Source organism: Pan troglodytes, chromosome 5 (genome assembly GCF_028858775.2).
Source record: "Pan troglodytes isolate AG18354 chromosome 5, NHGRI_mPanTro3-v2.0_pri, whole genome shotgun sequence".
Classification (NCBI taxonomy): domain Eukaryota; kingdom Metazoa; phylum Chordata; class Mammalia; order Primates; family Hominidae; genus Pan; species Pan troglodytes.
Genome location: NC_072403.2, coordinates 94,201,248 through 94,214,866, shown reverse-complemented (window position 1 = coordinate 94,214,866; position 13,619 = coordinate 94,201,248). Strand labels below are relative to the sequence as shown.

General features: G+C 34.1%; 1 protein-coding gene across 5 annotated transcripts in view; it reads left to right on the top strand.

Moving 5' to 3' along the window:
* IBTK (inhibitor of Bruton tyrosine kinase) overlaps positions 1-13,619 on the top strand; it is a 78,373-nt gene that overhangs the window by 39,766 nt on the left and 24,988 nt on the right. For 3 of the 5 annotated variants that reach the window (XM_001148806.8, XM_054686079.1, XM_063813228.1), the window contains 6 exons: positions 3,572-3,673; positions 5,884-6,001; positions 7,046-7,106; positions 7,776-7,897; positions 8,229-8,341; positions 12,036-12,184. In XM_001148806.8, coding sequence (XP_001148806.1) covers positions 3,572-3,673; positions 5,884-6,001; positions 7,046-7,106; positions 7,776-7,897; positions 8,229-8,341; positions 12,036-12,184 — 665 coding nt within the window. The remainder of the gene's footprint in view (positions 1-3,571; positions 3,674-5,883; positions 6,002-7,045; positions 7,107-7,775; positions 7,898-8,228; positions 8,342-12,035; positions 12,185-13,619) is intronic. The other 2 variants (XM_003950878.6, XM_054686080.2) reach the window with 1 other exon arrangement.

Genomic DNA, 13,619 nt, shown 5'->3' with positions numbered 1-13,619 from the left:
AGACAGAGCCTCCCTATATGCCCAGGCTGGTCTGGAACTCCTGGGCTCAAGTGATCCTCCTGCCTCAGCCTCCCAAAGTGCTGGGATTACAGGCATTTCATGATGTCCAAATTGTCTATATTGACTTGTTACTTGTGTTTTTGGTGTCATATCTAGGAATTCGTTGTCAAATCCAAGGTCATGATGATTACCCTGTATGTTTTCTTCTAAGAGTTTTATAGTTCTGTCTCTCACATGTAGGTCTTTGATCCATTTTGAGTTAATTTCCCCCCCAGTCTTATTAAGGTGTAATTAACAAGTAAAAATTATATGTAGTCATAGTGTATAACATGATGCTTTGAGATATATATATGTATAATATCTATATTTATATATAGAGAGAGAGATAATTACCACGATTAAGCTAATTAACATATCCATCACCTCACATAATTACCTTTTTTTTTTTATGTGGTGAGAGTACTTGAGATCTAGTCCTTCAGCAAATCTCAAGTATGCAGTACATTATTATCAGTGTAGTGGCCATGCTGTATATAAGGTCTCTAGATATTATTCATTCATCTTATAACTGTAATTTTGTACTCTTTGACCAATATCTCCCCATTACCCTAATCCCCTGACCTCTAGTAACCACCATTCTTATTAAGTTATTTTTTGTATTTGTTGTGAGGTATGGGTCCAAGTTTATTCTTTTACATCTGTGTGTCCTATTTTTTGAGTACCATTTATTGAAAAGACATTTGTTTTCCCATTGAATTGTTTTAGCACCTTTGTCAAAAATCAACTGACAATAAATTTAAAGTTTTATTTCTGTACTCTTCAGTTCTATTTCACTTAACTCTCTTTATGCCAGTACAGCAGTGTCTTGATTACCATTGCTTTGTTGTAAGTTGTGAAATTGGGAAATGTGAGTTTTCCTACTGTGTTCTGCTATTTCAAGATTGTATTGGCTATTTTGGGTTTCTTGCATTTTCATGTGAATTTTAGGATTAGTTTGCCAATTTCTGCAATAAAGGCAGCTGGGATTTTAATACAAATCACATTTAATTTGTAAATCAGCTTGAGGATTATTGTCATTTTAATATTTAAATCTTATAATCCATTAACACCAGCTGTCTTTCCATTTATTTAAGTCTATATATTTAAGTCTTTAATTTCTTTCAGTAATTTTTGTAGTTTTCAGTGTACAAGCCTTGCTCTTTCTTGGTTAAAAATTATTAAGAATTTTTAGTGCTATTTTAAATGGAAATTTTTTTAATTTTATTTTTGGATTGTCCTTTGCTAGTGTTTAGAATTACAATTGATTTTTGTATATTGATCTTATATCCTGCAACCTTGCTGAACTTGTTCACTAATTCTAGTAGTTTTTTTAGTGGATTCCTTAGGATTTTCTATATGCAAGATCATGTCATCTGTAAATAGAGATGGTTTTACTTATGCCTTTCCAATTTGGGTGTGCTTTATTCCTTTTTCTTGCTTAATTGCCCTGATTAGATGAATCTCTAGTACTCTGTTGAATAGAAGTGGCAACAGTGGTCATCCTTGTCTTGTTTCTGATGTTAGGAAAAAGCATTCAGCCTTTTTACCATTAATTAGGATGTTACTTGTGGGTTTTTTGTAGTTGCCATTTATCAGGTTGAGGAAGATTATTTCTATTCCTGGTTTATTGAGTGTTTTTATCATGAAAGGGTGTGGGATTTTTGTCAAATGTTTTTCTGTTTCTTAAGATGGCCGTGTGTTTATTATACTTTATTTTTGTGTATTATATTGATTGATTTTTCATATGTTGAATCATCCTTTCGTTTTGGATTTATTCTGTTAGGTCATGTTGTATAATTCCTTTTTATATGTTACTGGATTTAGTTTCTTAGCGTTTTTTGAGGATTTTCGCATCTTTAATTGTAAGGGATGTTGGTTTAGTTTTCCTGTGATGTCCCTGTCTGTTTTTAGAATCAGCATAATATTGGCCTCCTTGTCTGAGTTGGGAAGTGTTCTTCATCTTCTACTTTTTGAAGAGTTTGTGGAGAATTGTATTAATTTATCTTGTATTAATTCATCAATTGTATTATTCATCTTTAAATATTCAGTCAGATTAACCAATTAAGCCGTCTGGTCCTGGACTCTTCTCTGTAGGAAGTTTTTTGATCACTAATTCAATATCTTTACTTTACTTACTGCTAATTGTTTGCCCCCATATAAAAGGCTGTTGTCACTGGGCAAGCTTTATGTCAGGTCAAATAAAGATAAGCATTCTAGTGGGATTTTCAGAGAACTAGCAGACAGGTCAAATAAGGATACTATTGCTCTACAACTGTCCTGTCTCCTTCTGTGGCTACTAGGCTGTCAATGTGATTCCCTATGATTATGGAGCTGTTGGTTTTCAGTACTGCTGTGGAGGAGGGGAGAGGAAGATCTGAACAGGAAAGGCTGCAGTGTCCTGAATCCCACTGTTCTTAACAAGATTCAACTGCTTTTCTTAAGTAAACACTTCCTAGATTATTATAAGCTTTTGGCTGATTTCCAGAATTCTGGAAAAGTTGATTATGACAATTTTCCACAGTTGTCTGTTTTTTTTTAGAGGAGAGGATTAGAAGCTCTTAGTCTGTCATTCCTAGTGACTTCATCTTTGTCTCATATTTTAAAGCTGTTTTCTATGTCAGATTTTTTTCTTCTTAATCTTTTTTTCCCTTTCCTCTCTTCCTCTGTTATTTTTTTCTTTCAATTTATGTTGTTATTTTGGCAGTGGCTCAGGGGCAAAAAGCCATTAGTAGTACTTAGGACCAAGAAAGTTGTTTTATTTTTTATGTTTTTGAGATGGAGTCTCACTCTGTTGCCCAGGCTGGAGTGCAGTGGCGTGATCTCATCTCATTGCAACCTCTGCCTCCCATGTTCAAGCAATTCTCGTGCCTCAGCCTCCCCAGTAACTGGGACTACAGGCATGTGCCACCACGCCCTGCTAATGTGTGTATTTTTAGTAGAGATATGTTCACCATGTTGGCCAGGCTGGTCTCAAACTCCTGGTCTTAAGTGGTCTGTCTGCCTCCACCTCCCATAGTGCTGGGATTACAGGCGTGAGCCACCACACCTGGCCCAAGAAAGTTGTTTTAAATTAAGGAAGTCCAATAGTTACAAAAAAGCACTCTTAGATGACAAATTTTGTTTTAAATAAGAAAGCATAAGAGTATTATTTCCCCACCCTGTATATATTAAGTGTGATGCTGAGATTTGACTTTTCCCTCTTTGTATTAGCTTGAGAAGTGTTTTTCTAACAACATGGGAGATTATAAACAAGTCAGGCATTCTAGTAGCCTTCTAGACTGAAATGATCAATTTAAGTTGGCCATTTTATGGTCCTAGTGTGAGATCAAGACATTTTGGTGTAATTTTGTCAGCTTTCTACCTAAAAAATAGAAATATATTTTGATGTATTTACTTTTTATTATGGTTGCCCTTTCAACATTTAGAAAATAATCTTAAATCTCTTTTCTAGTGTACTAATTACTTCAAATTTTTTTTTCTAGGCATAATGTATACAAAGAAAAAGTGATGCTTATTTTCTTTCTTTTTTTAGAATCTCAAAATGTAGATTTTATTTGTAGTGTTCTTGTGGTGGCTGATCAACTTCTCATAACCCGGTTGAAAGAGATTTGTGAAGTAGCATTAACTGAAAAACGTGAGTAATTTTGAGTTTGAGTATTAATATGTTTTCAGGTTCATCAAGGATTACTGTACTTTATTGACTTTATGATTCCACTTATGGTAAAATAGACCATTTTTTTGGTACCATGAAAACCTGCCAAAATATGTAAATTATTACATGCCATCATTTGTAAGTGAATTCTTATTTTAGAAATATGTGAAAATATATATGACTTAGAATTGAAATGTAATATTTTTATTGAAATGTCATAAAACCTTGAAGAATAAAGATGGTGTCAGATTTATTTGCTAATTTCAAGGGTGAGAGTTTAAAAGTGAAATTTTTGTACTCTTGCCCTGATCTTGGCTTTAGGTGTTTTTAGCTACCCATTTTCTACTATTTGCAGCAATTTTAAAAATTTAACTTTCCCATTGTATATCTGAACAAAGCACATCTCTTTTTTTCTCGAACTCTTCTTTCTTGCTCTCTTCATTATCTTAGTTAATTTCATGGCTATCCTCCTGAACACTGTACTTTGAAATCCAAAATGAGTTTTTCTTTATTATTTTGGCCCTGACACTCAAATTCATTCAGCTGTCAAAACTTATTCCTTTTAACTATGTTGGTCACATTTCACCTACCTTTGGGTTCTCACTGTTACTATGCAGTTGAGGTCACTGTTATCTGTTCCTTCTGGGTAGTGTCACAGTAGTGTTTTAAATGCTCTTTCTCCTGTCTACTTCTGTTTCTTTAAGCTTTCTGTAGGAAGTAGTTACATCTTCCCCGTTTACATATTTATAATTGCTTACTCTAGAATAAAGGTTAACTTTCCTTAGCTTCCACCTGACAGCCTTTTTCACTTTCTAATCTTATATCTGTTCTGCTTTATTGCTGCTTCAAGAAGTGTGAAGGGAATTCCTGTCCATTTTTTCTAGTTCATACTTGGCTAGGAGTTTGTCTTGGCTTTGGCATTTTAGTTCTCACTTTTCTTGAGCACTGTAGACTGTCTACTCCTTCGTTATTAAATAGAGAACAACAGCCCTGATCTCCTTTTAAGCAAGAAAAGAAAAATATTCTAAAATAAAGGACACAGCATACAACTGGTATAAGACATACATATAAGTGATATTTTACACTTGTACAGTTGCCTTTGCTGGTCTTCTTCCTCAGTGTTCTTTCATGGCTCTGGCTGCACAGTTGCCTTTATTAATTCCTTGATGTTCCTAGAACCTAGGAAAAGGAGGCTACCACCTCCTTTGGTCTCTGATTATTAGGAATATGTGGATACTTGTTCCCATGTGAACAACTCTAAAGAAGTTTTTATATGATCTAATTTTATCATTTCTTCCATTTCTCTGTTCATCATTAGTTGAAAATGTAGATTAGTCAGGAGTGAGACAGAGACCATTATTGACTGCAGTTGCAACTTTTGATAGAATCACAGGTGAGAAAGAAAAAGAAATGCAAGAAGCCAGATGTAGAAAACAACTGTGTTTCCCTATTGGCTGGTACTGATAGAGTAATTAAGAAAAATAGTGGAGGGAACAGGAAGCTGAAAGTTACCTGTTATGTAGGTAGAATATTCTGGGAGAGTCTCTAGGAAAATGGGTACTTTATATATAATGTTACTACAATTGTAACTAAATCCAGAATCTTTTGCACAGCATATCAGATTTTTCACTGGTGTGAAGAATATTATGGTAAGATTGTGATGTACATATTTTCAAAATATGTATATATTTATATACTTACATGTATATATATACACCCACATGAATTCTAATAGATAACTCAATATATTTTATAGAATTATTTCATCAGTTTTTCTTAGTTTTATATCTTCTTTAGTTTTATGGAAGAGGGAATAACTGCTATGTAAATGGAAAGGAAAGTTGTTCATTAATGAAAGCTTTTTAAAAATATTCAGAAAATGTTAGGTGGAAGATTGTCAGTTCTTATGTGTTTGCTTTTGGGTGGCACTATGCCCCTTCTGTATTCTGTTTTGCTTAGAATATGCTTGTGTGTGAGCTTATTTTTCCTCATAGCCAATCTTTTGAAATTACTTTGGCATATTGGGATGGAAGAGTTACATATTTGCCCCAGTATTAACTTATTTTTGGCAAGAATTTTTTTTTTCTTTATTCCAAATGTTCAAATCGTACAGCTTTAGACATAAATGTATTTTATTTTGCTGTGGTAATGTGCCTTTTATCTAATTTTGCAAATCTTTTCTTTCTTTGTAGTTACCCTGAAGAATGCTGCTATGCTACTGGAATTTGCAGCAATGTATAGTGCAAAACAGTTGAAACTGTCTTGTTTACAGTTTATAGGATTGAATATGGCAGCTTTACTTGAAGCAAGGTAGGTGAGGTGCATATGTTGTATGATTGTTGCAAAAGGAGATATTTATATATAATAGCAGATATTATTAGTGATTTAAATGTGAATAATGATGTTTACCTGGATGGAAAGAATTTGATCAATGCTGATGATTTAGAAGTTATGTACATTTTAGAATTAGAGAGCTCTTGAAAACTTTTGAATGTTTTTAACAGCGATCTTTTTAAAATGAAATAAATGTATACTTTTTTAAAAATATAAGGTTAAAATATTTTACTTCCTATAAAGTCATTGGTGAGAATATGAGAACACAGAAATTTGAGATTAGAGTTCCTGGTGTCAGTTTTTATTTTAAAGCTTCATTGTTTAGTTTATTTTTATATTTTACTTCAGTAGTAATGACTATTAACTATGTGCTAGATGGTGTTCTAAAAGCATTACATAGATTCATTTAGTTAATTTTTATGAAACTCTTATGAAGTAGAGAAGATTCTTTGTACATTTATTTATAATAGTTGCTTGAGGCCGGGTGTGGTGGCTTATGCTTGTAATCCCAGCACTTTGGGAGGCTGAAGCAGGTGGATCGCCTGAGGTCAGGAGTTCAAGACCGGCCTGGCCAAGATGGTGAAACCCTATCTCTAATAAAAATACAAAAATTAGCCGGGCGTGGTTGTGTGTGCCTGGTAGTCTCAGCCACTTGGGAGGGTGTGAGGCAGGAGAATCACTTGAACCCAGGAGGCAGCAGTTGCAGTGAGCTGAGATTGCACCACTGCACTCCAGCCTGGGTGACAGAGTGAGACTCCATCTCAAAAAAAGAAAAAAAAAAGAGTTGCTTGAGTTTTATTCAAGATATTTGTGTAATATGTTTGCTGTGCTGTTTATTTGAAATATGTAATATACAACCACATCTATTTCCAAAAGGAATTTGTAGCAACTGCTATATATAATGCTTAAAAAATAACTTTGTTTCTTATCTAGCAATATGAAATATCTATGTATGTGAGCAACTTGACAGTTACCAAGTCACTTGAATCTTAAGATAGAATTTTGTATCCTATATTTTAGGTCTCTTGATGTTTTAAGCGATGGTGTTTTGAAGGATCTTTCTGAGTTTTACCGGAAAATGGTAAGGTTTATGTTTTAAGATTTTCACGGCTATAATATTACCAGCTTAAGCAGTATATTAGATCAGACTTATTAATGGAATAGTTTCCTAATGACTTCTAGTACATTAGGATCTTTTAAAACTGGTGATATAGGATTCCTTTACAGATCTCACAGATACATATGATAATCAAAATTCAAGATACTTAATAATAAAGTTAATATTTATTATTTTCTTTATAAATGAAAGTTACTGAAAGCTTCAGAGTAAGTCTTTTGTTATTTACCAGAGGTCAGGACAGTGCAAAAATGTGAATTCATATGATCCCTAAGAAATGAATAAATCTATCTTTAATAATAAAGTGGAGCTTTTTCTCAAGTTTCTTTTTTTGGCAGGTTTATGGAATAAAGTTTTTATTGAATTGAATCAAAATTTAACCCCCTCTTGTAAATTTAGGGAGTTATTGAGTATTCAAGGCTGTTCTAGTTAATGTCACCACATATTAAAAATGGAATATCTTACATAATTTAAAAAACATCTTTAGGCTGGGTGTGGTGGCTTATGCCTGTAATCCTAGCATTTTGGGAGGCCAAGATGGGAGGTTTGCTTGGGGCCACGTGTGCACACACACACACAAAAAAAAAACTTCACAGATTTTGTATTTGAAAAGTGGTATCTTCAATTCTGCAGATTCCAGCAATGGATAGAAGAGTCATTACACCATATCAAGATGGACCAGATATTAGCTATTTGGAAGTAGAAGATGGAGATATCTTCTTGAAAGAAGAAATAAATATGGAACAAAATCATTCGTAAGCTGTTTTCTTTTTTTTTTTCTTTTCCTCCTTTTCTTCCTTCTTTTCTCCACTGTGTCCCTTCACTCTCATCTTGGACATATGACACTTTTGTGTTGGTATTGGAAGATGAAATTGAGAAATTCTGACATAAGAAATAGGTAGTATGCTCATTCTTAACCTTGGTATAATACAAAGTAAGTACATAATTAATATCTGTAGGTCTAACACATTGAAAGTGTAAATATTTAAAAAAGTAGCCTTCAGGTTAAACATGTTGGGTTAAATAAGTGCATTTATCTTAGTTACCTCCCTAAACACTGCTGAAATTATGTTTGCTTTTTCCTAGGGAAACTATGTTCAAGAAAGCAAAAACAAAAGCTAAAAAGAAGCCACGTAAACGTTCAGATAGTTCTGGAGGTTATAACCTTTCAGATATTATTCAGAGTCCATCATCTACAGGTTCGTGGAAAGTGAGCATGTATTTCCAGTTCTAATCTTCTATGTCTCTTTTCACATATGTCATCTGCTGGGGCTACTGAAAGGAACAGTCCTTATGGAGGTACCAAAAGTGATAGTTCATTGTAAGTACTCCAGTTGAAGTTTGCTCTGGGAGCACAAAAGAGGTACTCAAACTAATCTGAGATCAGGGAAGTCCTCTTAGAGGAAAGCAATGCTGAGCTGAGTCTTGAAGAATGAAGTTATCTAAGAAAAGGAGGCAGATAGGTATATTAAGCAAAGGGGGCAATGTGTTCCCAAGCTTAGTAGCAAGAGAAAGAGTTGCACATTTCTTGTGCATATAGTTCAGTATAGGAGATAGGTTGGATAGGGTCAGATTTTGGAGGCTCTTATATGCCAAACTAAGGAATTTGTGTTTTATTCTAAAGGCTATGGGTGGCTGTTGATGATTTAAAACAGGATGTGACTGGATGAGATTTGTTTTTAGAAAGACTACTCTTTCCAGTGGCATAGGGGTTTAGAGGTTGGCAAAACATGACAGAGATAACTATTATCATGTTGATTCAATTTAAATATGTCAGTACTCCAAGTAAGATGCCATTCATATGCATAAGGGGGTTGTAATCTGGTAGTAGAATATAAAATGTATTTAGGCATTATGTGAGCCTGTTTGAAAGTAAAGGTCAGGTTATGTAGTTTTTCTAAAATATTTTTCCCCAGTTTTTTCTTTTGAGAATATTTAACTTACCGAAAAGATGAAAGAAAAATACCATGAACACCTATGTACATTTTATTCAGATTTATTGTTAACTTCTCATCACATTTGCATTTTCTTGCAGACTCTTTGTTGCTTACTGTCTCCTCTTTCCTCCATGTGTTACACACACACACAAACACACACACACACAATACAGAGACTTAAAAAAAAATTGTTCCACTTGGAATAAGTTGTAGACATGATACTTTTCCCCTGAATACTTGAATATGAATCTTTTAAGATGGGAATACTCTTCTACACAACCACAATACCATTATCATACCTGAGACAATTGACATTAATTAGTGTTAATTAGTATTATACTTCATATCCACATTTTCCTAATTGTTGACAAATGTTTTTATAGTCTTTTTTTTTAACATTAACAAAAAAACTAGTATTCTATCAAGGTTCATATTATCTTTGCTTATTAGTATCTCTTTAGTCTCTTCTAACTAGTGTAGCACTGCTGTACTTTTTTGTTTTTTGTTTTCTCTTTTCCAAAAGGTCAGTCCAATTGTGTTATAGACTGTCTCACATTCTAGATTCATCTGATCTAGATTAAACTATGTACGTTTTAGTAGTTTCTTTAGATAAAACATGAATTGTGACTATAAAATAATGAGACTACAGTATGGCTTTCAGAAATGGTAGGTTACTCTTGTCTATAGCACTAAGGCATAACCTAGTACAGTTTCTACTAACAGTACTTCATAGTCAATCAGCTGTATACAAACAACTTTGAAAAATAGAAGAGTACATTGTTTTGTGTCCCTTTGGGAAAAAAAGCTTGTTAGGCAGGGCAAAGAAGAAGGATTTTTTTTTTTTATGTTTACTGAGATGCTTCAAATTAGGTGCTTGATATGTTCACTAAAGCTCAAAGGAATAATGTCAAGAATAGTTTTAGATAACATAAAGATAAAAAAAGGATAGATAATATGCCTAAAATTTATTTATGAAGCAATGAAAATAGGAATCAGGAGACCTAGTAAATGGGAAAGCTATTATCTTAGGACTTTTCTAAATTTAAAATTCTGTGACTCTGTGTTCTCTGTGTTGTATGAATTACCGTTAGTGTTTAGAAGGAGGCAGGGGTGGATTGATGGAAGGATGAATAATGGATAGACAGTCTTGAAAGTAATGACTTTCCAGTCACCTAAATGACTTATGGAAAAGCAGATATTTGGTTTGTTTTAAATAATGTTATTGTTACCATATGTGTTAGAATCTTAGAATTTCAGAGCTAGAAGAGACATTAGTAATGAAATAATTTATGTCCCTTACTTTAAACCTAAGGAAAGAAGCTCAAAAAACATAAGTGATTTGAAGTAGTGACCAAAAGAAATAAAATTTGTTCTCTTGATTCCAGGTCCGTATTTTCCTGGTGTACTGTTCTTTCTGTGGCCAAGATATCTGTAGTCAAAGATAACTAAAAGGTCAGATTTAATTGGAGGCCAAAAAGACCTGTTAAGGAAGAAAATTTGAGTATGAGGCTAATTTCATCAAAGACAGTTGCGTAAAAGCTTAACATCTGTGTCGATCTTGAAGTTAGACAAACGGCATTCAGCAAAACTGTTTTTGACCAGAAGTAATTGTTGGCCACATTAATTGTCCTCTTTTTTTCTGGATTTATTTCTAACTGACTTTTGAGAGTGTTCTAATATTAGATGTATTCTCTTCGATGAAAATTTGCAAGCCTTAAAAATATTCAAAAAGAGGCAAGACGCAGTGGCTCCCGCCTGTAATCCCAGCACTTTGGGAGGCCAAGGCGGGCGGACCACAAAATCAGGAGTTCCAGACCAGCCTGGCCAATATGGTGAAACCCTGTCTCTAGTAAAAATACAAAAAATATTAGCCGGGCATGGTGGTGCATGCCTGTAATCCTAGCTACTTGGAAGGCTGAGGCAGGAGAAACACTTGAACCTGGAGGTGGAGGTTGCAGTGAGCTGAGATCACGCCACCACACTCCAGCCTGGGCAATAGAGTAAGACTCCGTCTCAAAAAAAAAAAAAAAAATCAAAAAGATTGTGTGGCAAAAAAAATGTTTAAATGTTCTTTCCAAATTGTAGTGATAACAATAAAAGAAACATTTAGCTTGTTAAGGTGATTTACTTTAAAGAGAACAATGTGTAAGAGATGGTAGGTTTTATTTTTAAATCAATTATACAGCTTTTAGTTACAAGTTAGATAACATCTTTATTTTATAGCTTATTTTGGTACTTCATTTAGATTCTAATAAATTTGAAATGTGTGGAAATGGACATGTGAATCTAAGCAAAAGTTTGAACCTGGATACCAGGTGTGGCATGAGGCCAGGCATTTAGCTTGCCTAAGAGAAGAAATGATATATACATTTCACAACAACCCTCTTGCTTCAAGCGAGCTCTCAATAGCCAGAGATTTAAGGGAAAAACACACTTCAAACAGGCCACAGTTGTCTTCTGTGGGAGCTTCTGCTATGGGGTCAGTCAGCTGGCTAAGTGAGAGGCAAAAAGGCCACAGGGTTCTTCCCACATAGAACGAAGCTACCCCCTTGCTTGGGTGCGGAGACCACTGTACCAAGAGACAGATGAGAAAGGGAAAAGAGGTCTGGATTTTAATTATTTTCCCTTTCTCCTTTGTCTCTTATGCGGACAAAAATATTTTCAATCACTTTTTAGAGCAGATCCCAAAGAACTATCTTCCTCAGGTTCATTACACAATTGGTGTGTGATTGTAATGAATAAAATTATTGTTTTAGAATCGCTTCCATTTCAGTTTTTCACTTAAACTGATTTCTTTCTCCAGTTAACTTGAATTATTAAGATTTTTATACCATAAATATAATTTGAATGTTATTAAATCTGGATAAATGAAAGCTTTTAGCTCTCTGGTTCATGGACTGTAATGCATATATGTTTAATGCATATGTGTTTAATTTTTTTTAATTTCATGTTTTAGGATTATTAAAGTCTGGTAAGACCAATTCTGTGGAATCTCTTCCAGAACTGTTGACATCAGACTCTGAAGGAAGCTATGCAGGAGTGGGTAGTCCTAGAGATTTACAGTCCCCTGATTTTACAACAGGATTTCATTCAGATAAGATTGAGGTTTGTTTTTTGAAGCACTACCTCCTTACCTTCAGATTTTAGATTTATAGATGGTTTATCTTTAATATTTCCTTATTTTTGCCCTAATTTTAAAACAGTTTCCAGGTTGGTATATAAGAATCACAAATATAGTGTTAGTTTTCTTAAATTTGCACAACATTTCTATTTTTAGAGATTGTAATGGCAGTTTTGAGCCCTTTATGATGTTATTTCTAATCTTTGTGCAACTAAAATATAATGTTGATGTAAAATATAATAACACTATAGACATGTTGAAAAAATATATTTGCAGCTAAATTATTGAAATTTATCTTGTGAAATGTCAGTTAACATCAGTTAAAAATTGTCAAGGCAAATGATTTCGAAAATAAGCCTACTTTCAAAGTTCGCAGTCTCTTTCCTCCAGGGTATTAACTGGAGCAAAACAATTTGGAAATGATTTGAGTTCTTCTCCTAATCTAGCACATTAAGCTGCAGGATTCCTAGCCTAATCAGCTCTGGGGAGGGCATTTCTTAGACACTCCTTAACATTTGATTCCATAGCTGTTAACCTATTAGAGAAAAATGTGTAACTGAATAGAGATAGAGTCACTTTTCTGTAACCCCTACACATCCACAAAACGTATCGGAACTTCTAGGAATTCATAAGACAACAGAAGTTTACCCTTTCTTCTTAGAGTCTTTTAGGCCTCAAGGATTGATTTGATTTTTTTTTTTTTTTTTTTTGAGACAGGGTCTCTCACTCTGGTTGCCTAGGCTGGAGTGCAGTGGTATAGTATCAGCTCACTGCAGCTTTGATTTCCCGGGCTTAGGTGATTCTCCCACCTAAGCCGGCAGAGTAACTGGGATTATAGGCACGCACCATCACGTCCAGCTAATTTTTTTATATTTTTAGTAGAGATGGGGTTTTGCCATGTTGCTCAGGCTGGTCTCGAACTCCTGGACTCAAGCAATCCACCCACTTCAGCCTCCTGGAGTCCTGGCATTACAGATGGGAGCAACCGCGCCCCGCCAGGATTGATTTTTTTTAAAATATAGGATAGAAGTTTGGGGGCAATTTATATTCACACTAAGGTTGGTCTGTAAGACAATTGAGGTTTAAAGGAAGGCTCAGGGTATATTGTGAGTGATTTACAATAACAGAAGAATCTATCCTGGAAGTAGACATATCATTTTAATAACTTCCTTGACATATTACAATAGCAATAGTTTTAGGGTTCCTTTCAAGGTGTCAGTATTATTTGACTTTAATTTTATTCACAGTACTTTACATCAGAGTGAATTATATGACATTTATACAAAACTTTCATTTTGTTTCATATTCAAGCCATGGATATTAATTTTAAAATTACTGCTTCATGTCTTATTTGTACAACTTTTATATATTACATGTTAACTATTTGTGTAGAGATTTAATATGCAAACTAGTTTCCCT